This window comes from Protomyctophum parallelum, assembly GCF_964188405.1.
Source record: "Protomyctophum parallelum genome assembly, chromosome: 6".
Classification (NCBI taxonomy): Eukaryota; Metazoa; Chordata; class Actinopteri; order Myctophiformes; family Myctophidae; genus Protomyctophum; species Protomyctophum parallelum.
The window spans coordinates 28835113-28856752 of NC_139701.1; the positions used below are offsets into that span (position 1 = coordinate 28835113).

Sequence of the window (21640 nt, forward strand, 5' to 3'; positions counted from 1 at the left end):
TGCTAGAACATAAAAAGGGGTCTTACCAATGTAGGCATATATAGATTGTATTAACTGTCATGATTTATGACCTTATCTGCTTGACCCAGTGGTGAAACTCATCTGCATAAGCATATTGATATACTGTACATTACTACTTTATCAGAGAGACTGACGTCTGTGCACGATGATACAAGATGCATGTTTTGTTCCTGTTCATTTCTGTTCTTATCCTTGTTTACATATCTTCATATCTTGTACATGTAAATCCACTAATTTAGTGGCACCGAAAAAGGTATAAGCCAAGGCTTTTATTGCCTATACTCCTTTCAAACGTATCTCAGCCTAGGTGGCCAGACGGCTACACCAGCCGTCCAGGCCAATAACAATTTACTCTTAATGCAGAAACAGCTTTTGTAAAAAGATAATATATACTTCAAGTTCAACCATCAATCTGTTTGCTAATTAGTTAAATCTGGTTGTTAATCCACTAGTTGTTAATCCATTCCAAAAGATGGGCTACTTTGTAATTGTGTTTAGTTAATGACCCAGTTACTGGCCATGTGTTGTTTCTATTCTGCTGCTGATGCTGTTGTGGACACTGACCACTTCTCTCTGTCTTTCCACCATGTGTGTATTCTTAATATGGCTGCAGTGTGGTGTGGGCTAGAAGGAGATTAGTCTGGCAGTGAAACACATTCCTCTGCATTGCACTCGGGTCTAAACTTTATTTGTCCTTGGCCTTTGCAGCTGACTGCAGTCTCGACCTTCTATTTATATCTCCCGGGCCATTATGTTGCCCTTTGACTTTCTCTGCTGTAACAGTAGAGGTGGCTAACTAAATGTCACATGACATTTGAATGAGTCAGTTCATTGTAATTTTGTATTTATGTGGTGTAAGACAAAATTTGTCTTATACATTTAATGTATACCAATAGTGGAAAGGAATGACCCCCTAACATTTTGATGCAACAATTAGTTGCATAACAAATGTGAATGAATGAATTATTGGAATTGGAATTATTGGTAAATTAAAACTAAGCAGCTGGAGCATCTGTGCCATAACTGTTCCCGAATCCCAATGCATGTAGGAAGAATAAAATGTGGATACCGGTAAATTTGACTTTAATCATACATTTTGTAAATTGAGTTGAAAATGAATCATTTTGCCATATATCATCATCCTTTGAGTGTCTTCTAGATCTAACACACAAGAGGTTCCATTGGTCTCTGTTGCTCATTGCCACACCAAGTTCATTCACATTCAGTCCTGTATCCCAGCTCAGAACATCTGGAAATGTGAGTGCCAGATGTAGATAGACAAGATTAAAGGATATCGCCAAACCATCACAGACAGAGAGACAGACAGACAGACAGACAGCTGTCATGTTGAAAGTTTCAACTTTGTTCTGTTTAACATGGTGATCAAACATACTGTTGCAATAGGTAAACAGCAGTGACTGGCCATTCTCGGTTCCAGGATGAAATGACTGAGGGGGCAGTTGAAAATGGCGAGGGGGCACATCTCATTTTTGTACCTAAAACTTAAACTAAGGAGGCAGATTTGCCAGGCCTCCACTGGCACTGTGGTGCCGGGCCTGTGACTGGCCTGTTTCATAATATAAACAGCGATGTTAGAGCCACATCTCCATGTTATCCTGTACTGAACTTACTCATTATAGTAACATAAAACTGCAATTCTGGAATGCCTTAATCCCATAGCAGTTTTATTTCCATTCCATCACAATAACTGAAGTTCCATCAAGATGCATTTTATAATAAAATCATTAACCACCAATACAGGGCAACTGCCTAACGAGGGGAGAGCATGACTCCCTCACTTTTCCCAAACACTTCCAATAGCACCAAGAACATGCTGGTGGTATCTGGTCGACTGGTGTTTTCTAACCCAGTGGTTAAAACGCTCAGTGATTGGATTTCACTCCCTCCAACGTAGCGAGGGACCAATCAGGAACCAGTATGCAAATATGGGTCAGGTTTATCATCAAGACTTTTTTTTAATCCTCCCCTCGGAAATGCAGGTTGCACACAGATAATCCAGACTAATATCTATGCAGATAATGCAGTGATAATTAGTCTGGCCATGCCAGGCTAGGACCATCGTCCATCAGCCTTAGACTGCCCTAAGGTTCTCAAACTTTTACATGTCAAGGACCCCCAAATTGACACTTAATAGCCTGTAGACCCACTTTTTTTTTTTCTTTAAATTTTTATCCCACGATTTTGTAACCCAGTTTTTCTTTTTCACTCAGTGCCAATTATCTAATGTAATCCTGGGCGCTACACTTCCTCTGCCAACCTGGGGGGCAGCGGACTGACCTCATGGCTCCTTCTATGCATGAGGAGTCCAAGCTGCTTCTTTTCACCTGACAGAGGGGAATTTCCCCGGCCGGACGTAGCGCGTGGAAGGGACACGTTATTCCGACCAGTTCCTTTCCCCTCCATCAGGCGCCCCGGCTGGCCAGGGGGAGGTAGTTTTAGAGACCAGGATTACGGCATGTTTTTGTGAGGGTATCTACCCTAGGGGACACGGGGAGAACATGCAAACTCCACACAGAAAGGCCCTATCGCCAACCCCCACCTCGGGTATGGGCACTGATGGAGGAGGGAACACGCTGCCAGTGCCCACAGCTTCCCCAGCGGGAATCGAACCCAGGACCTTCTAGCTATGAGGCGACAGCACTACCAACTGTGCCACCGTGCCCCCCACCGTGCCCCCGTAGACCCACATTTTAAACGATTTTTCATAGCTCTAGCAGTGCTTTTCAACCATTTTAATTTCAAGGACCCCACAGTTTGACATGCAGTAGGCTACGGACGCCAATTTTATGACATTTATATCTGTAGTGGGACCCCAATATACTGTATATAGTAAAATCAATGATAATTTAAAATGAAACCAAATTTGGTTCCATGTACACTCTCTGGCCCCTTTTCCACCAGTTGGTTCCCAATGTGAACCGGTTCAGTTCTTTTTGGTTTTTAGTCCATGAGCCAGAGCTCCAAAATTGGAACGTTAATTATGAATTGAGTAGGCAAAACCATACCTATATTAGATTGTTATCACCATGAAACTTCCCCAATTGAGTACTTACATGAAGGCAATGATTTATTATATTACAAATGTTACATTTTTAAATATGCAAATGAGGCATTATGTAGGAAAATATGCAAAATAATCAAATATATGAAAAAGGTACTACTGTGGAAGGGTTATCATGTATTAATTTACTTGTATTGATCCTATAAACAATTTAATATAGGGTATAGTTTGCCCACCCATTTTGGAGCTCTGGCTCATGGACTAAAAACCAAAAAGAACTGAACCGGTTCCCATTGGGAACCAACTGGTGGAAAAGGGGTCTCTGAGTTACGGACACATAAGGGTCCATTTGGTTCCTAACTAACTTTTAGCTGGGGACCCTTGGCCCTGGAACTCCCTCAAGGACCCCCGGCGGTCCCTGGACCCCATTGAGAACCACTGCCTTGTGGTTTTGAGGCCAGGGGTTCCAAATGTTCCCTTACAGTCCTGTAACTCTGAGACCCCTTTTCCACCGGTTGGTTCCCAATGGGAACCGGTTCAGTTCTTTTTGGTTTTTAGTCCATGAGCCAGAGCTCCAAAGTTGGTGGGCAAACTATACCCTATATTAAATTGTTTATAGGATCAATACAAGTAAATTAATACATGATAACCCTTCCACAGTAGTAGCTTTTTCATATTTTTGATTATTTTACATATTTTCCTACATAATGCCTCATTTGCATATTGAAAAATGTAAAATTTGTAATACAATAAATCATTGTCTTCGTGTATGTACTCAATTTTGGAGCTCTGGCTCATGGACTAAAAACCAAAAAGAACTGAACCGGTTCCCACTGGGAACCAACCGGTGGAAAAGGGGCCTGAGAGTGTACACATGGAACCAATTAAGTGGACCATGCATTTGTACACTCTTACTCAGTTATTATGTTATCGGGTCCTTGAAGTTAAAAAGTTTGAGAACCACTGCTCTAACCTATAGGGCTAGGCTATAAGCTACCATCTACCGTATCTAAGTATTACTGCTAACAGGGCTTACCCCTAAGTGAACTAAGGTGATATTAACTATATGTGATACATTTAAATTATCACTGATAAGTGATAACGTTTTTCAAGTTAATCCTCCACTCCCAAGTGTAATTTGTTTATGTGTACGTGCCCTTTAAGAGAAGAGGGCGGGTCAGTGTCCATGGTGTGTGTGTGTGTGTACGTGTAGTGACTGTGTCCCTGTGCTGTGCGTGCGTTGCATTTGCCATCACCGAACCGAGCTGCGCATCACACAGGCCGGGGCGGCCAGCAGGAACTAGCGGGGGACAAAATGGTGAAATATACAGTCGTGCAGACCAAGCCGTACACGGACCAAAAGCCCGGCACCAGCGGCCTGAGGAAGAGGGTGACTGTGTTCCAGCAGAACCCGCACTATACGGAGAACTTCATCCAGAGCATTCTGGCCGTCATAGAGCCCGCTGAACGCAAGGCTGCCACGGTGGTGGTGGGAGGGGATGGCAGGTTCTTCATGAAGGAAGCCATTCAGCTGATCATCCAGATCGCTGCTGCCAACGGGGTCAGTAGTTATCTGCCTGTAGACCTACTGTACTGTATAAAAGATATGACTCGCCGCGTCTCCATTCAAAAAGCACAACAAGCTAACGTTAAGCTAGCTGTCAACGCAAGTTAATTGACAGCGTCTTCAGTGACAACATTCATTGATGCACAGCTGCATGGTTATAACTTATATATAACTTATATGATTAACTCTGAGGCAATATTGCCCCAAGTTACAGTCTCCCATTACTAGAATTTAGAATAACGTTACTTTACAGTATTCTCCATCGCTGACTCCTGACCTTTAGCTTTTTCATAATTTTAAGTTAAACATGGGTTCCATTCTGTGCATTGCACTGATTTAGATATGCTTATGGTGCATGCCTGCATGGTTTTCCTGTTGTGAATGGGAATCTGATAGGTGTCGTTGAGGTTCCAAAACTGTCTGTCATCGCATACCAGATGTCGAATGTGATCTTTTAGTGAACTGCACAGAGGTCAGTTTGCATGTAAAACGGTACCTTTGGCATTTCACGCACTGACCCTCGCAGAGACACCACTAACTACCTGTTAAAAAAAAGCTTGTTCTTCATTTCAAAACGGTTCCCTTTTTCAACCCAATTTCACAAACGAAAGTTATGAAAACTGTATTTCGCAGTAGTGTTGTTGTAACAACTAACATTGGGTGATGTTTCATAATGATGATGCTCCTGATGATGCCATCCTCTGTGAATTTGGTGACTGAATGCTGATTGGTGGGTGCTGGGTGGGCGTGACGTGCAGCAACGTGTAGCCAGTCAGTCCTCAGAGTCCTGCATACTGGACTGGTCTTCCCCTGTTGCAGAGATGATGGGGACTGCATGTTCAAATAGAGGGGAGACTGCTTTTTCAAATTTTCATATGAAATATGTTGTACCTATTTTGTAAGCACAGAAATAGACAAACACTACATGGTTAAATAATAAATACTGAGGAAAAAAAGCTTGCTGTAGCTCAAACTAGTGTCATCATTTTACTGCCTGCTCAGACAGGATCAATGCAAGTTGCAAGCCCCCCCTCCCGGTTATGTAATATCTTTCTGTTGTACCCTTGTCATAGTACCCGTCTGTCTGTAAATGGTGCATTTATATAGCACTTTTATTCAAAGCGTTTTACATAGATAGGCACCAACCTGCACATCGGGAGCAATTAGGGGTTCAGAATCTTGCTCAAGGATACTTCGACACTAACTCTGGGGGAGCCCGGGATCGAACTGTGAACCTCATGGTTCCCATCCGGCTGCTCTACCGGCACTCTCAGCCACTCATGTCCCATTTCTTGCCCAACACTTGATTTATCTGGAAATGCACTATTTTATTTATTTATTTATTTTTTTCTTTTTTCGGCTTACGCCTTTATTGATTTTTTAAGGGATAGAAAGTAGGCTGACAGGAAACGGGAGAGAGATGGGGGGATGACATGCGGTAAAGGCCGTGTCGGGTCCGGGAGTCGAACCCACGGCACACCGCGACTGGATCACCAGTCCGGTGCCCAGACCGTTACGCTACGGCCTGGGCCTGGAAATGCACTATTAAAAAAGATAAATGTAGTATATTAGCTAAACAAGCCCAAATTAATTAAATCAATTAACTACCAGCTGCATTATTATTATCTGCGGGGGTCCACTATAACTGCCTCTGTGTCAGTTTCAGCACAGTAGTTTAGGTAGGAAGCAAAATTATCTAAGGCGGAAGTATTGTGTCCTGAGTCTTTCGTTTCCGCCCGGACATATTTGCAGTGCGCACATACATCAGCCAATGGGAAAACCAGCTGGACTACAGTACTAACTAGAGGATTACTGGACTAGCTTGCACACCGATTATTCACATTTTTCATATAGCCCATAAGTCTTTGCGTTTGTGTGTGCATAAGTTTCTCTTGCTGTGTTGCCAGTTTTGCAAGAGAAACAAGTGGTCAGTTCTATGAAAACAAGCACAAATGAATATAGCTGATCTACAAGCTCACAGCGACACATGAGGGATAAAAAGGTAGATAATGTATAGACCATTGGATGAATGAGGGAAAGCTGTGCCAGATTTGGGCATCAAATTGGAAGCTTTGTTTTTAACGCCAATTGTAAACTCTGTCTTAACTGTCAACAAGACTGGTCTATGGTCGTTTTTTGCCAAGTTCTGGGTGGGTCAAACGATAGCGGGGAGGTTCAGTATGAGGCTCCCACAAGACACCCCACACACAGAAACAAGACCTGAAATATAATGAAACAGCAATTTCTTTGTTTAGGTCAGCTGACTTGGGGGGAACATTAGTAGGCAAGGTGAGCAGGGAGAATGTGGAAAAGGGCCTGTCACCTCTGACAACTAGAATGGTGCTGGTCGGCAACCTAATTGAACCAGATTCTTGTATACAGGTCTGGAAGAATGTTAACTCTCCTTTCATGCAAAATGTACACAAAGATGTGGCCTGGAGCACAGTACACAGCTGCCTCCCAACCAGGGCATTTTTGCATGGAAGGAGGTGCTCCAGAAGCAGCAAATGTCCAAGAGCAACATGCAACTCAGACGAACATGTCAAGCATTTATTTTGGTCCTGTCCACATGCGCAGAGTGTGTGGGGCTTCATGAGGTCTTGGTTGACCGGCGACCTGTATAGAGACCCCACGGCCAATGACATCATTTATGGTGAACTACGTGGTGACAGTCATGAACATTGGGAGAGATGGTGGGCGGTGATTAACTGCACAAAAGATGCAATTTGGAAATCTCCTTGTTTTTAAAAGGTTTAGTATGCCCCCAGAGTCAGTGACTAAATTCGCTGTGACGATAACTCATTACTACACCCTTATGGACAAGACCAAATGTAATAATAGGGAAGTAAAGGAACTATGGAAAGTGGGAGAATCTGGTTTGGTATATGACTGGTTTGGTATATAGCCCATAAGTCTTTGCGTTTGTGTGTGCATAAGTTCCTCTTTCTCTTGCTGTGTTGCCAGTTTTGCAAGAGAAACAAGTGGCCAGGTCTATGAAAACAAGCACAAATGAATATAGCTGACCTCACAGCGACACATTGTGAGGTTGTACATCCGTTATTTAAAAACACATTGAGAATACATTGAAATATTTTGAATATTTTTTAACATTTTAATAAAAAAGGCACAAAATATGTTCAGATGGATGTCTGTGGACAATTACATAGTATTTATCTGGGGTTCCTTGATGTGAAGAAATGTGGAAGCAAGCCCAAATAAGCAATTACTATACACTTTAGATTTAGAATCAAGCCCAAAAAAACATCAACCAGCTACTACCAATAATTTATTTGCATGTGACTTTACAGAAAAAACAAGTCAAAGGTCGCTTATAATAAGCAGACATGGCAACACGGCCTGAAGGAAGTAAAGCACACACACAAGGAGCCCCAGTACGTTGGCAGGGAAAAACGTGGATAGACTCAGCTTGCTATTGCATAGCAGCTTGTAAAAACGTTTCAATATAAAAACAGTATTTTGAGTTAAAAAAATAAACAGGTAGGTTGTGCACATCCAGTGTAAAAAGATGAGAAGTCTGCACACAGCTCTGCTCCAGTATTTATCATTTTACAGTTCATGACATTTTGTCCATTGTTGGCCTTCATCATTACTACAGTATATTACACAACAAACATGTACTTACATTTTGACACCATGCTGCGGTAGTGTCATCGTACAGTTACAGTTTTAGTAAGGACATGGCAACCACATCCACACTAATAGGTTAAATAAATAAAAATACACAATAGAACAAAAAAGCAGCCATGTTTGTAGTTTTATGCAAACCGCTTCATTTGTGCTAGCAGTCAAGGACTTATTTTTTGTAGAATTTTTTCTTGTAATGACATTGTTATTAATTCAAAGCAATGTTATATTAAAATAATATCTGTCTCCCCTCGTTCAGACTAAAAGGCATACAACATCAGAATGGCAGAATATTTGCATTAACTAATTGCACTATTGCTGTCTCTCCTCGCCTGTATTGGCACCTGTGGGTTTGTATGCCTACTCCTCTGTCTGTCCTTTCATGCAGATTGGCGAACTGGTGATTGGTCAGAATGGCATCATGTCCACTCCAGCAGTTTCATGTGTGATCCGCAAAATCAAGGCAGTGGGAGGCATCATTCTCACAGCCAGCCACAATCCAGGTGGACCTAATGGAGACTTTGGCATCAAATACAACATTGCCAGTGGAGGTCAGTGTTCTGGTCAAGTATGTAACGCTAAAACAGATTGATAAGGATGGTTGGTGCATGTCCCTAGTCCCTACCCATAATTACTTAGTAGGCTACATACTAGTGATTATAACTAATAGTAAAAGTTCATCATTTGGTTTTAGTTGTATTTGTGTTTGGGGCTTACTCCATGTATCGATGCATCGTTTTAAAGGAGGAGGAGGGGCAGATGGAGACAGAGTTTTAGATTTGGTATTTTTTAACTATTATTCTTTGAGGCACGTATAATGTTGATTCTGATTCTAGGCATAGCATAAAAACATAACCAATGCGGTATTGACGATGGCAAACTGCTCAGAATGTTAAAGGGCCACTTCACCCTTTTTGCAACCAGATCTTATTTTAATGATGTTTGGGAGACAAGAAACACTTCCCTAATATGTAATAATAACAATTATAACAATAATATGTGTTTTTAGATATTTTAGTTATTTTAGTAAGTGTCCATGGACTCCATAATGCTTTGGTCCACTGCTCCTCCTTGTGGATAGGGGGAGGGCTGTCTTACTGAGACAACATGTAGTCCAGGAAATAAGTGAGCCCAGGGTCCATGACATCATGGACACTTAAATACTGAAATATCTAAAAACACCATATTACCCAGATAAAATCCCCAGGAAAGTGTTTCGGGTCTCCCAAACATCATTAAAATAAGATCTGGATGCAAAAGGGGTGAAGTGGCCCTTTTAGCCCATTCCGCACCAATGATTCGCAATGCAACAAGTTGCAACTGGAAGCATTTGCAACAGAATCCCCATCCCCAAACTACACTGACCTGCAACGGGTGCAAGTTGCAACTCATTGCATAGCAAATTATTGGTATTGACTGGGTTTTCTGTTGCAAGACACGTTTGTGGAACAAAAATGCAGGATTGAGTTGTAAAGTGTGTGACATGTATGTACGTATGTATTAGCTGCATGTAAAATGTAGTCAATTTCTGACACTGCTCTAATCTAACTGCTTTAATCCAAGGACCTGCCCCAGAGGGAGTTACAAACAAAATCTATGAGGTCAGCAAAAGTCTGCAGGAATATTACATCTGTCCTGACCTGAAAGTGGACATATCCAAGATAGGCAGAGATACCTTTGAAGTGAACACAAGGCACGGGATGAGCACATTCACAGGTATAGTGACATGTAGACTAGAGTGAGGGCACATCCCTGAACCCACAAATAAGTGTTTAATATTTCATGAGTCCATACAGGAAAAGTTGTTGTTGTGTTTGTTTGTTTACTTACATGTTTTAAATGTCAAACACACTGAGGGCTTTCACACAATGTTGACCTCACCTTTGTATAAGCAATTGAGCGTGAGGAAAAGAAAATCACCTGCACATGCAGGTACGGTACGGTGCACAGCTACACACGCTAAAACGCGTGTCACCCTCGATCCATGAGCCAAGTAAATGGGAACCCCAAATGGCTACTTTGCATAACAAATTTAATAAGTGAGTGTGCAAATGCATCCTCACACCTCGAGTCGCATATTACACGTTAGCAACACAGCATTTTTGCTTCAGTAGGGCTGCTGCCAGTATCCTGTCTGCATGCAATAATGCCTCAGCCAGAAAAACCATCGAAACAGAATAGGGTAATACTCACTCAAAGCAAACTTTTAGTTTCAGCTCCTATAGAGCGTCGCAGCCCCCCCCCCCCCCCCCCCCCCCCCTTTCATGACGACGCCAGGCCCAGGAAATAATTCCCAATGCATTTCAAAAAGTATTTATTTAAAGACCTTTTAAGCGTCGAAGCCAACTCGAGTTGTGACAAATCATGACAACAAACACAATATTTTGGACCAAACAAATAATTACAAAGAAGACAAAGTGTTGTAACCTGCCGTTTTCTTGTTCTTTCTAATTATTTGTTCGGCCCGAAAAATTGTGTTTGTTGTCATGATTTCTCACAACTCAAGTTGGCTTTGTACGAGGCTTAAAAGGTCTTTAAATAAATCCTTTTTGAAAAGTCTATGAGGAAAATGAACGGGGAATCATTTCCTGGGCCCTGGTATGGGGCGGGACTGCGACGCTCTATAATTCAAGGCATTCCTTGAGAAGATTTATAAAGACTAAAGACTAAAAAATCAAACGGTTTTGAAGTGAGGGGTGCTCTTATCATCATACATCATCTCATTCCGGCCAATCACAATTTGCGTCCTCACCTTCGGCTTCAATATTTGTTTTTACACAAATCCTCAAACCTGGCCATTCATTGTCAATGGCATTCAATGTTTGTATTTACACAAACACTCAAAGCTCGCCATTCATTGTCAATGGCTTTCAATGTTTGTGTTACCACAATGTTTGTGTTTACACAAACCCTCAAAGCTGGACATAGGATGGGCTAGCTACTAAAAACTAATTTCCTACTACTATTTATACCCCTGTAACCTAAGTAAAATGAATATGAATCACAACATACATTATGTAGATGGACGTGCATTGCACACAAGTGCGAGTGACATTAAAATACCTTACCCCCGAAAAATAAACCACCAATACACTGAGGGTGAGTGGCAGGGATGTGGATAGACTGATGATTTTGTTCAGGATGGGGAAATAAATGACAGTAACAAAGTAAATGCTCTGTGAGCATTGAGCAGAGAAGAAAGGGATTAGAGAATAAAGGAATCCACGAAATAATGTGTTTAATTTACTATACCTCTTGGTCTAACTGAGTCTGTTTCCTCTTTGTCTCATGACAGTGGAGATCGTGGACTCTGTGGAAGCATATGCTGAGATGCTGAGGGAAATCTTTGACTTTACTGCACTGAAGGAGCTTCTGTCCGGAGACAATCACATTAATGTCCGCCTGGACGCTATGCACGGAGGTAGGGAAACACACAAATGCAACTCCTTGAAGCCGCATTGTGTGATATACTGATGAACAAGGGGAATTGTACCGTTGTGTGTCAAAACAAGCCAGCCCTTTACATGAGCTACACAGACTACAGAGTACATGCTCATATTTCAGTATGTGGATTGTGGAAACCTTCACACATTGCATAATAGTTTCAGTCCTTCAAAGAGGTCTATTAACTTACTTACTGTAGAGATCGCATTTTGACAGCCTTCTGCTCCAAATGCCCTCCTCGCCGAGATCGCCTTTCGACGCTTTTTTTAATATAAATTGATTACAGTTCACAACTGTGTTCTCCACGTGCTCATAACACTCCGGTTCGGGTGCGATGAAGAATGCACTACTGGCGGGAATACACAATTCAGACACCAGATAGGGGTATTGGCAGTAAAATAATTAAAATGCTTTTTACAACTGCTTTTGAAAGACTGGTTGAGGTGAGCAAACTTTATTTCGACTCCCAGAAATATTGTGGGTTGTATTGTAGAATCCTGGAAGTTGGAGATTAACCAAAGAAAGCCTTCCCAAGTGATTTTAAGGAGTCTGAATTACTTTTAATGGGTTTAGCTTCAGTCTTAGCTGTCTTTTTTGTACTTTTTTAAAAATCTTCCATTAAGGAAAGGATTCTGAATAACCCTACAGACTTCCTTCCTTTTCTTTCACATTATCTATGTACTGTCTTTATACATTGAGCCCTCTGGTTAGCTCTACATGCTGGCATATATGTCATAATTTAAATGTATTCAACACCTGTGTTGGCGAGGTTCTCTATGGGGAGAACCTGTAGCTTAAAAGGACTGTATGTACTATGTAGGTAGCTGATTTATATGGGACAAGTGAGGCTAGTCAATCATTTGAATGCAAGGCTTTCTCGGATAGCCCCTAATTAAATTCTTATTGTTTCTCACCTTTATATATTATGTTAATGCATTTCTTCATTATACGCCAGTTTACATAAGGCGATGTGACGTCATGCCGTGAAGTCACGCTTTCATGCTGGGCCTGCATTTCCGTGGTTTCAAGTTACAACCTCTGTTCTGATCCGGATTTCAGCTTCCAAATCCACATGGCTGCGAAACATTGCAGTGCAAAGTGTCATTTTTAATAACAATCTTTCAATCTTTTTGCTTAGTGGTTGGTCCCTATGTGAAGAAGATTGCCTGTGAAGAGCTGGGTTCTCCTGCTAACTCAGCCGTCAACTGTGTCCCCCAGGAGGACTTTGGGGGCCACCACCCTGACCCCAACCTAACCTACGCTGCTGACCTGGTCAATGCCATGAAAGGGGGACAGTATGACTTAGGAGCTGCCTTCGATGGCGACGGCGTAGGTCTTAATTTCTATATAAGGCAGTTTTATGGTGTCTCAACATATTAGAGCCGGACCGATCGGACCGTGCCAGATATTTGGGTCTCATCGATCTGACGCCCACCCGGAAGGGTTGACTCCACTTTTAGACCAGAGCGGCCAATGCGTTCCTCCAGGCTTTCAATTTTTGCACCAACAAAAATGAAAGCCTGGTACCGAGGCTACTCATTAGTGATGTTTTGACAGATATTCTGTCAAAAGTGCAATAATTAAGAAAAACTTAGATTTTATCAAAGGTTTCTATTTGAGAACATTTAATTTATACAAAAAAGGAATACAAAAAAACACAAATAACAAATCTTTTGAAAACGCTGTTTTGCCTATAATGACCTATAATGTCCAGAATAGGGATGCCAGGTTGAAAGTGGTTCAAATCAACTGGTACACATTTGGTGCATAAGTGCCAATACTGTCGTAAAAATAAAAAAAGTCAACTAATGGCCGATATATCGGTCTGGCTCTACAACACAGTGAAGTGTGACAGGTCATGAACTGGGTTCATGATGTCGGCTCACTTTCTTCTCATCTCAGGATCGTAACATGGTGCTTGGGAAGCATGGCTTCTTTGTCAACCCTTCAGACTCTGTGGCCGTCATCGCAGCCAACATCACCTGCATCCCTTACTTCCAGAAGACTGGTGTCAAAGGACTGGCCCGCAGTATGCCCACCAGTGGAGCCCTGGACAAGTAAAACACACTACATTTAATCCAATGTTTCTGAAATGACAAGTTTGGTGGGGGGTCGGCTCAGTCTATCACATAAAACCAATGTATTCAACCTTGAAGTGTGTGTGTGTTGTGTGCTTCTGTTACAGTGTGGCTAAAGCCCTGAAGATGCAGCTGTTTGAGACTCCCACTGGCTGGAAGTTCTTTGGGAATCTCATGGATGCTGGCAAACTGTCTCTGTGTGGAGAGGAGAGCTTTGGAACTGGTGAGTGAATTTGTGTGTAGGAACAAGATGCTACACTCTAGAACAAACTACAAGTTTATTAACAAAATAAGTTTAATTACAAGTTACAATTTATATTCCTAGTTAGTTTCCATATCCCCGTATTGACGGAGTCTTTTTGTAAAGGTTGTAAGCAGAGCTCTTTGTGCTCTTTGACCAGAAAGTTTGGAGTGTTTTATAAATATCCTGTCACATTCATTTCCAAGATATTCTAAATGTCCAAGATATTCTAACACTTGACATGATTGCTGGACTCATAGGGAGGGAGGTTAGAGCTTGGACTTCATTCCAGGTTGTGGTGAAGCTTGCTAACACATGTCTGTAAATACAAACCACCTTCCTCTCCCCTCTCTTCCTTTCCCTAATCTCTCTCGTCTTCCCCTCTCCTCGCTGTTTACAAGGCTCTGATCACATCCGTGAGAAGGACGGCCTGTGGGCGGTGCTTGCCTGGATGTCAATCTTGGCCACCAGGAAGCAGAGCGTGGAGGAAATTATGAAAGAACACTGGCAGTGTTTTGGCAGGAATTTCTTCACCAGGTCAGCAGAGTACCATGTAACAGTGTCTGTTGAAACAATTCAACTGGTTTTGTAATGGGAAACCAATGGTTCTCAATTGGTTTGGTAGTTGGACCCAAATAATTACCGCCTGCCCTGGATCCCGGATGACATAATATTCCATTCCATTAAAGTTAATCTTTGTAAATAATATATAAATATGTGCTTTACATTGTCATTCACACTCACCCATTAACACACCTGTTGGAACTTCTTACCACCGCACTGTTTATAGGACATTATATATATAGGAAATTATAAGTTTGGTCCAACCCAAACCCAATTTTTGTTAATGAGACTGGGTCCCAAGACTACATTTGTGTGAACCGCTGTTCTGCTGACACAGGGTTTCAGGTTATTGGTGCTAATAACTATCACTGATAAAATGATGGAGCATTGGTACCACCTAGTGGCATGTTATAGAACTGCAGTATGTTAAAAGATTGAATCGGTAGGCTCTGTCTTTTAAAGCCCCATTTCAGAATTATTTGTATAGGGATGCCAGTTACTGTTATGACTCTTACTGCAAACTGTATATGATCTAAAAAGGACAAACTAACTCATTATTGACATGTATATCTGCTATAAAGTGCAACTTCCCATCCCTCACCAGGTATGATTATGAGGAAGTGGATTCAGAGGCTGCCAACAAGATGATCAAAGATCTTGAGACTCTCATGTTTGACCCAGCCTTTGTGGGAAAGAAGTTCTCTTCAGGTGACAAAACCTACGAGGTGGCCATTTCTGACAACTTTTCCTACACAGACCCTGTGGACGGAAGTGTGTCCAAAAACCAGGTGAGAGCCAGCATAACCACAGCCAGGGAAGTGTTATCTGTGCTGCCACACTATCAAAAAAGCTGCGCACGTTTTCGGCTGCGCACAGCTTAAAAACCGGGTTATTAACACATTAGATAATTGACACAGGGGTTCCAAATACCCAAATCAGACGACTTGCGCGGACGGCCAGATTCCCGGAAGCGCTCTCCTCCGCGTAAGTCGTCTGCAGAAGTGGAGTTTTTTTTTCCATCCACCAGCTGTCTAAAAACCCGGTTTTTAAGCTGTGCGCAGCCGAAAACGTGCGCAGTGTGGCAGCACCTTATGTAATACTCCCATCATTTGAACCCCATGAACTTTCCCTTCACTGGTTACGTCATAATAGGCTAACATTAGGCAGAAATAGCAGATCTGCAAGCTCATGTGTCTATTGGCTATTTTTGGTGAAGGGAGGGAGGAGGAAAAGAGGGGGTCTAATCTAACCTTTGTGGGCCCGGCCAACAAATTATATTGGGTTTAAATGGTTCAATCTCTTCCAAAGCTGTTCATTTCACCTGTTAAACAATCCTACTATAAGTCATTTGAATAAACCAAATTGATTAACCAAATTGAAACAGAGTTTCCTAGTAATTTTGGAATATTATTAGAAATATTTTTTGTGGCTGACTTACAGTATAATGTCTGTTTTAAATTACATACAGTGAATAACCGAGAAACCATGCATCACTTCCTCCACATAATTATTTCATTCTCTTTCTTTCTTTCTCAGGGCTTGAGAATCATCTTCTCTGACGGTTCAAGGATTATTTTCCGCCTCAGTGGGACAGGCAGTGCTGGGGCAACCATCAGGCTCTACATTGACAGCTATGAGAAGGACCCCCAGAAGATCTACCAGGATCCTCAGGTCAGACCCAGGAGGATTCAATTCAGCCAACTCAACAAGACAAATTCAATGATGTTATTGCACATGCACATGCAAATTCAAGTTAAAGTTCAGAACATCTTTTGGTTGTTGACTCTCAAGAGTGGACTTAAGGCCATTGCATGCAGTCAGTACGATTTATTTAATTGGTCAATCTGTTTTTTAACATGGATGAATCAAACTGGGGTTGATTATTTTCTTTTAATTAATTAAAAAAGAAATACCAATAGCTAGGCAAGAGGTCATAGAGACTGTGAATCAACAGTATCCAGCCAGTTGGGCACTATGGAAAGCATTATACACAGCGTAGATGAGTCTAGAATGTTAATCTAAACATAGCCAGTGCATCAAAGATAGCATACAAGACAAGTGCAATGAATGAATGTTCTATTTTACCAAATACCTCAACATTGATATTGTGACAATATCATATTGTCAAAAAATAATGTTTCAAAAAAAATCTATAATGTAGATAGTATAAAATAGGGCTGACGTGATTAAAACCAGGAAAAGACAGCACTCGTGTCAGATCATTATATAAAAAAAATCTCATATCATATTATAACGATATTATAATACTGATATATTGTCCATTTGTTTGCTCAGTGCCAAGAGCCACAATGACATACTGTACCAATGTGGGCATAAGGGCTGATACTGACCACATGGAATTCAACCAATGGATATTAGAGTTAAAAAGTAAACATAGTGGAGACTATAAGAGCTCCAAGATACTTTATAGAAATTATACCCGATTTAGGAAAAGGTCTTGAGTAGCAGTTGGATATGATTATTACTGGAGCCGACTTCTGCGTTTGAGGGCCACAGCAGGAGAGCTGTTTTACTTGTCACGTTTACTCTATGAGCTGAGGAATTCCGCCTCCGCTCCTCTCCAAGTTTTCCTCTGCTGTCAAAGAGAATGGGCCTCAAAAGGCTTCAGTCAGGCTGGAAGGACCCCTGAACTCTGGGCCAACCAGTTTTGTTTTGGGTGCAGCGTTCCAAACACAAGTCCCAGAACTCCTACAGTATTTGAAAAGTGGAGAAGATGGAGCCGCTTGGCTTACGATTTGACTTATGGTCGGTTATCAGAGCCAGAATGAAGTGGGGGAAAAACAGCCTCAGGGAAAAATAAGATTAAGAGCTCCAACTTGACACTTCATAAAGTTCTGTTGACTGATGTAGAGAGGGAAGTAATTGAGTGCAAGAAAGAGAGAACGGAGAAAAAGAACGATGATGAGGTTCTGCCCAGGCACTATTTACTCTGCTTCATCCTCTCCAGTGCTTCCAAAGCTTCCATGACCAGATAAGTGAAAGTGCTGCTTCAGATTCTTAAGAGATTAATGGGAAATGGACCAGTGAGTCAGTTGGCTGACTCCAGCTAGATTAGATTTACAGACACGGAGGGATTGTGTATTGTTTTTATTTATTTCTTTACATGAGAGGGCCAGACTGAGTGGTGAAAGGCTTCTTTTCAATTTCAAGTTCTCATTTTTATTTATGTTACATCAAGTGTATGCTGCTCATTATGGCACAGTGAACATGTAACATGGTACATACAAAGAGCCTCTTGGTAGGTTGAAATACTTTATGTAGTAAAGAATCCCCTTTCTGGAGTTACTAAAAAAAACACTATCATTGTAATGGGGTGTGACTGCATTGGCAGTTACAGTAACACAATAACAATAACCTTGAACAGCTAAGGTGGATAGTGTTTCTGTGATGCCAGGAAATTATATCGGAAATGATATAGTCACATGCGGCTCCAGTTTGTAGGAGGAAGCAGATATCTTTTAACTTAATTAAATTCTGTGTTTTATCTTTGTGTACAGGTGATGCTTGCTCCCCTGGTAGACATCGCTCTGAAGACCTCTCAGCTCCACGAGAAGACTGGACGCACAGCCCCCACTGTGATCACATGATTTACTCCACCAACACACAAACACACCAACAGGATACCTCCATCCACTGCTGTTGTGAAGTTGCCCTTGACTTCTGCTGTGCCAACCACACCTGGGCAAATTAATACCCTAAATGCATTTTTGATGTGTGAAAATATGTCATAAGCACTTGATTTCTATCTAACAATGAGTGTCATGTGTCTGTGTCAGTGTTGTGAGAATATTCAGATGCATATTTGTCTTAATCTGTTATCTGTTATTTACCACTAAGTGGTGGAAATTATAAACTGGCTGTTTGTCAGCAAATGGGGGCAACTTCACCATACTCTCCTCCGTCCCATGAGTCCGTTACTGACCTGGTGCCTTCCCCCACAAAAGCACCACATCACCTGTTCCTTGAAGCCACATCCCAAGCCTTGAGAACTAACACTTAAACCACAAATAAAACAAACCACAGAAAAAAAGACAGTCATTGTCTGTGATCTTTGTGGTGCATCTGGTTACAAATCATGTTAATGACAAGCAATAAAATGTTTGTGTATATGTGCCTGCATGCACAGACACATCACTCCCAAATGCAGAGGAGTATGTGGAGGAATTGTTTAAACCATCAATATTCTCAGCAAATAAAAGCGAGTAATGGCAAGAGAGCACAAAACGCGGAATAAAGAGTGAGCGGGGCGATTAATGATGAGGCCCTGCAGCTGGGAAACATGTAGATAAAAACAGACGATCCACCAGGAACAAACATGCTGTACTGCTGTAGCTACAGACTTAAACAAACTCATCAGGAAGACCAAGTGTCTCCAACAAGATAATGCCTCTCTGAAGACATTCTTGAGGTTCACAGTGGAGGATAAACTGATTCATTCTCGTCCTCCCGCTTTTGAGAATGTGAGAAAAAGTTCGCCAGTGTAATGAGATAGTCAACATTATCCTGATTAATGATAAGACTTCTTAAACTTTGAGCTGGGATTGGAGTCCCAAAGGCTGTGTCTGTAGCCAAGAGCGGAAACTGATTTTTGGGAAGTGGTTGGAAATGTAGTCATTCAGGTGGAGAACAACGGGAACAGAAGAATGCAAAGTGGAGGAGAACTTATAGCTGCTTTTCTGATCGCTCACTGCCAGTGGATTTATGTCAATGTTCTTTTTCTCCTCAACTCACAACTCCAATCTCTCTGGACCTAAATTGCCTACAATTTAGTTAATGGGAGTGAGGGTGGAAAATCAGGTGCAGTGGTGCACCCACACATTAGAGAACGCTCAATCTTTCTCCCTGGACACGGAAAGAAAAATTGCCATGAATCACAGATTCCACCAATTTCTGTCATGTATTTTCGTTCATGCTGTCCATGCCAACACGAACATTTCTAAATGTTAGACAAGCTATCATCCTTGAACACAAGCAGCTTAACCTAAACCAGAAAACGAACTTTTCTTACTGATTCCTTGTTCACATAAGCGGCAAGCCCCATTATACTGCACTTTATAACCCTGTGTTTCAAAAAGTGTTTTATAATAGGATAATAGGCTTATTATTATTTAATTATTATTAACAATAATATAATTATAATATGTGTTGATTGCTACTGTGGTCATTCTTTTGTTTATGTTTAGATTGATTGGGCAGACTGCTGGTTTTTAAGGCTTTCCATCAGCCATCAAAGGTACAGGCTGTGGCAGGTGGGATGTGTAACTGTTTTAAATAGTTCCTCTGTATTCCCATGGGCATATAAATAATTGGGTGGAACCCTTTTCATGCTGCTGGGGTCCTGTATTGTTCAGACCGTGTGATGCTGACACTGCGATGCTTAATGTGTTCCCCTTGTTCAGACAGTAATGGCTTGCAGGTTGTATATGGATTGGCTGTCATTACGTCAGGTAATCACAATAAGGCTTACATTAAACCGGCCTGGTCCACAGCTATTAGATGTTTAAATGGCTTTCTGTGGGGCTGGCAGGGAGCCTTTTATTTTTGCAACAGTCTGCAGATTGCTCTCCTACACGGCACAGGAACAGGGCAACACATCAGCTGACAAAGACATCATTCTAAAGGCTTCAAAACACGGCCTGAGGAAAGTGCACAGCACCGCACTGTGGAATGAAGTTTGACCTCTGTGTTTCTTGTGGTTCTGCAGGTTCTATTTTATTTTAATGCAGCATGGGTTTCTCCTCATTCTATGTTGTCATACATAATTTTGTAGGAAATGGGTGAAATATGATGTGCCACCATCTGGCTGGGACTAATTATTTTTGATCTGTCTGTTCCAGACTAAATAATAGAATAATTTAATTCATAGTGTGATTGTGTCGTAATTTAGTATCAGCAGGAAGGAATATATTATTGATAGAATATCTGATTCCTTCTATTGTAAGTCAATGAAAGCAACATGGATCTAAGTGGTAAGATACTGATGAGGAAGTAAAATGTTATACTTTAGGCTTTATTGAGTTGTGTTGTTTGAGAGAGGCCAGTGGGCCACCACTGGAGGCAGAATGTAAACATTGTACAATGTAAACAAAACCTGTCTCCAAAGCAGGACCATGTAACACTGAACAGGTACATGCCCAGGATCCACGAGGGGCTCAAGACACTGCACTATAACCTTGACACATACAAAGAGCCTTCTTCATGTTGCTCTGATGATCACCCATATGTCCACTTAAAACCAAGACCACTACTGACGTGCAACACTAGTATTTCCAATATGTTGAAAGATCCCTGTTAGAAGCGAATGCCACACTTTCTATTCCTGTGTGAACTCTGAACTCCAAGCTTGTGACCATGAATGATGCTATCCTAAAGCCTCTATAGTGGAACGATGTACATTCTGCGAAATGAATAGGGTTTGACAATGTTTTTGACAGGGCACGTGGGGATAGCAAAGTGCCAGATAATCAGGAAAAGCTAAACTGTAGAGGTAGAAGTTGTAGAACATCACCATGAATCACCACCACCTTTTCCCTCACTGTTTCCTGGGCCTGTTGCAGTTGAAATGTACAGGATGATCTGTGAGGCCATAAAAGTGTTTAGAGCCTGTAGGAGATGAATAGGAGCGTTTCTGACCACACACTGAAAGTGAACACAGCAGAACGGAGCCTGGACGGCATCCACAAACCACTCCATCCTTTCTTCCGCCTGGCTCTCAGTCAACGCACGCTGAGGAGACACTAGACTTCAGAGGCCCATTGTCTTCTCGGGTGTATTTTTGGTGGGGAATTTTTTGGCTCTTATTTTAGGATTTCATGGAAGAGGGGAGGGAGAGAGTAATGTTACTGAAGATGTAGTCTCTGCCAGTAATACTCAGCACATATGAATCTTTTCAATTAGAACTGTGTGCAGTCAGTAGGGTTGAGATGCATTGGGCTTAACAGTAACAACAACAGCTTGTCTATTTTGCTCTGCTTACAAATACTTTGCTGATATTAAATAAATGCCGCTGTGCTTAGACTGTATTTCACAACATGGGA

General features: G+C 41.6%; 1 protein-coding gene across 1 annotated transcript; it reads left to right on the forward strand.

Moving 5' to 3' along the window:
* The first annotated feature begins 4262 nt into the window (after positions 1-4262).
* Positions 4263-18633, forward strand: pgm1 (phosphoglucomutase 1). The gene is made up of 11 exons (XM_083767410.1): positions 4263-4604; positions 8644-8806; positions 9819-9971; positions 11551-11676; positions 12838-13028; positions 13602-13756; positions 13885-14000; positions 14420-14555; positions 15187-15370; positions 16119-16253; positions 18101-18633. Exons 1-11 carry the CDS (start codon positions 4359-4361, stop codon positions 18188-18190), a joined length of 1695 nt encoding a protein of 564 aa, XP_083623536.1. The 5' UTR covers positions 4263-4358; the 3' UTR covers positions 18191-18633.
* The last annotated feature ends 3007 nt before the right edge of the window (positions 18634-21640 follow it).

Coding starts and splice junctions, on each gene's coding strand:
- pgm1 (XM_083767410.1), top strand. CDS start 4,359: ATGGTGAAATATACAGTCGTGCAGACCAAGCCGTACACGGACCAAAAG. Junction 14,001..14,419: donor AGAGGAGAGCTTTGGAACTG/GTGAGTGAATTT, acceptor GCTGTTTACAAG/GCTCTGATCACATCCGTGAG. Junction 16,254..18,100: donor AGATCTACCAGGATCCTCAG/GTCAGACCCAGG, acceptor CTTTGTGTACAG/GTGATGCTTGCTCCCCTGGT.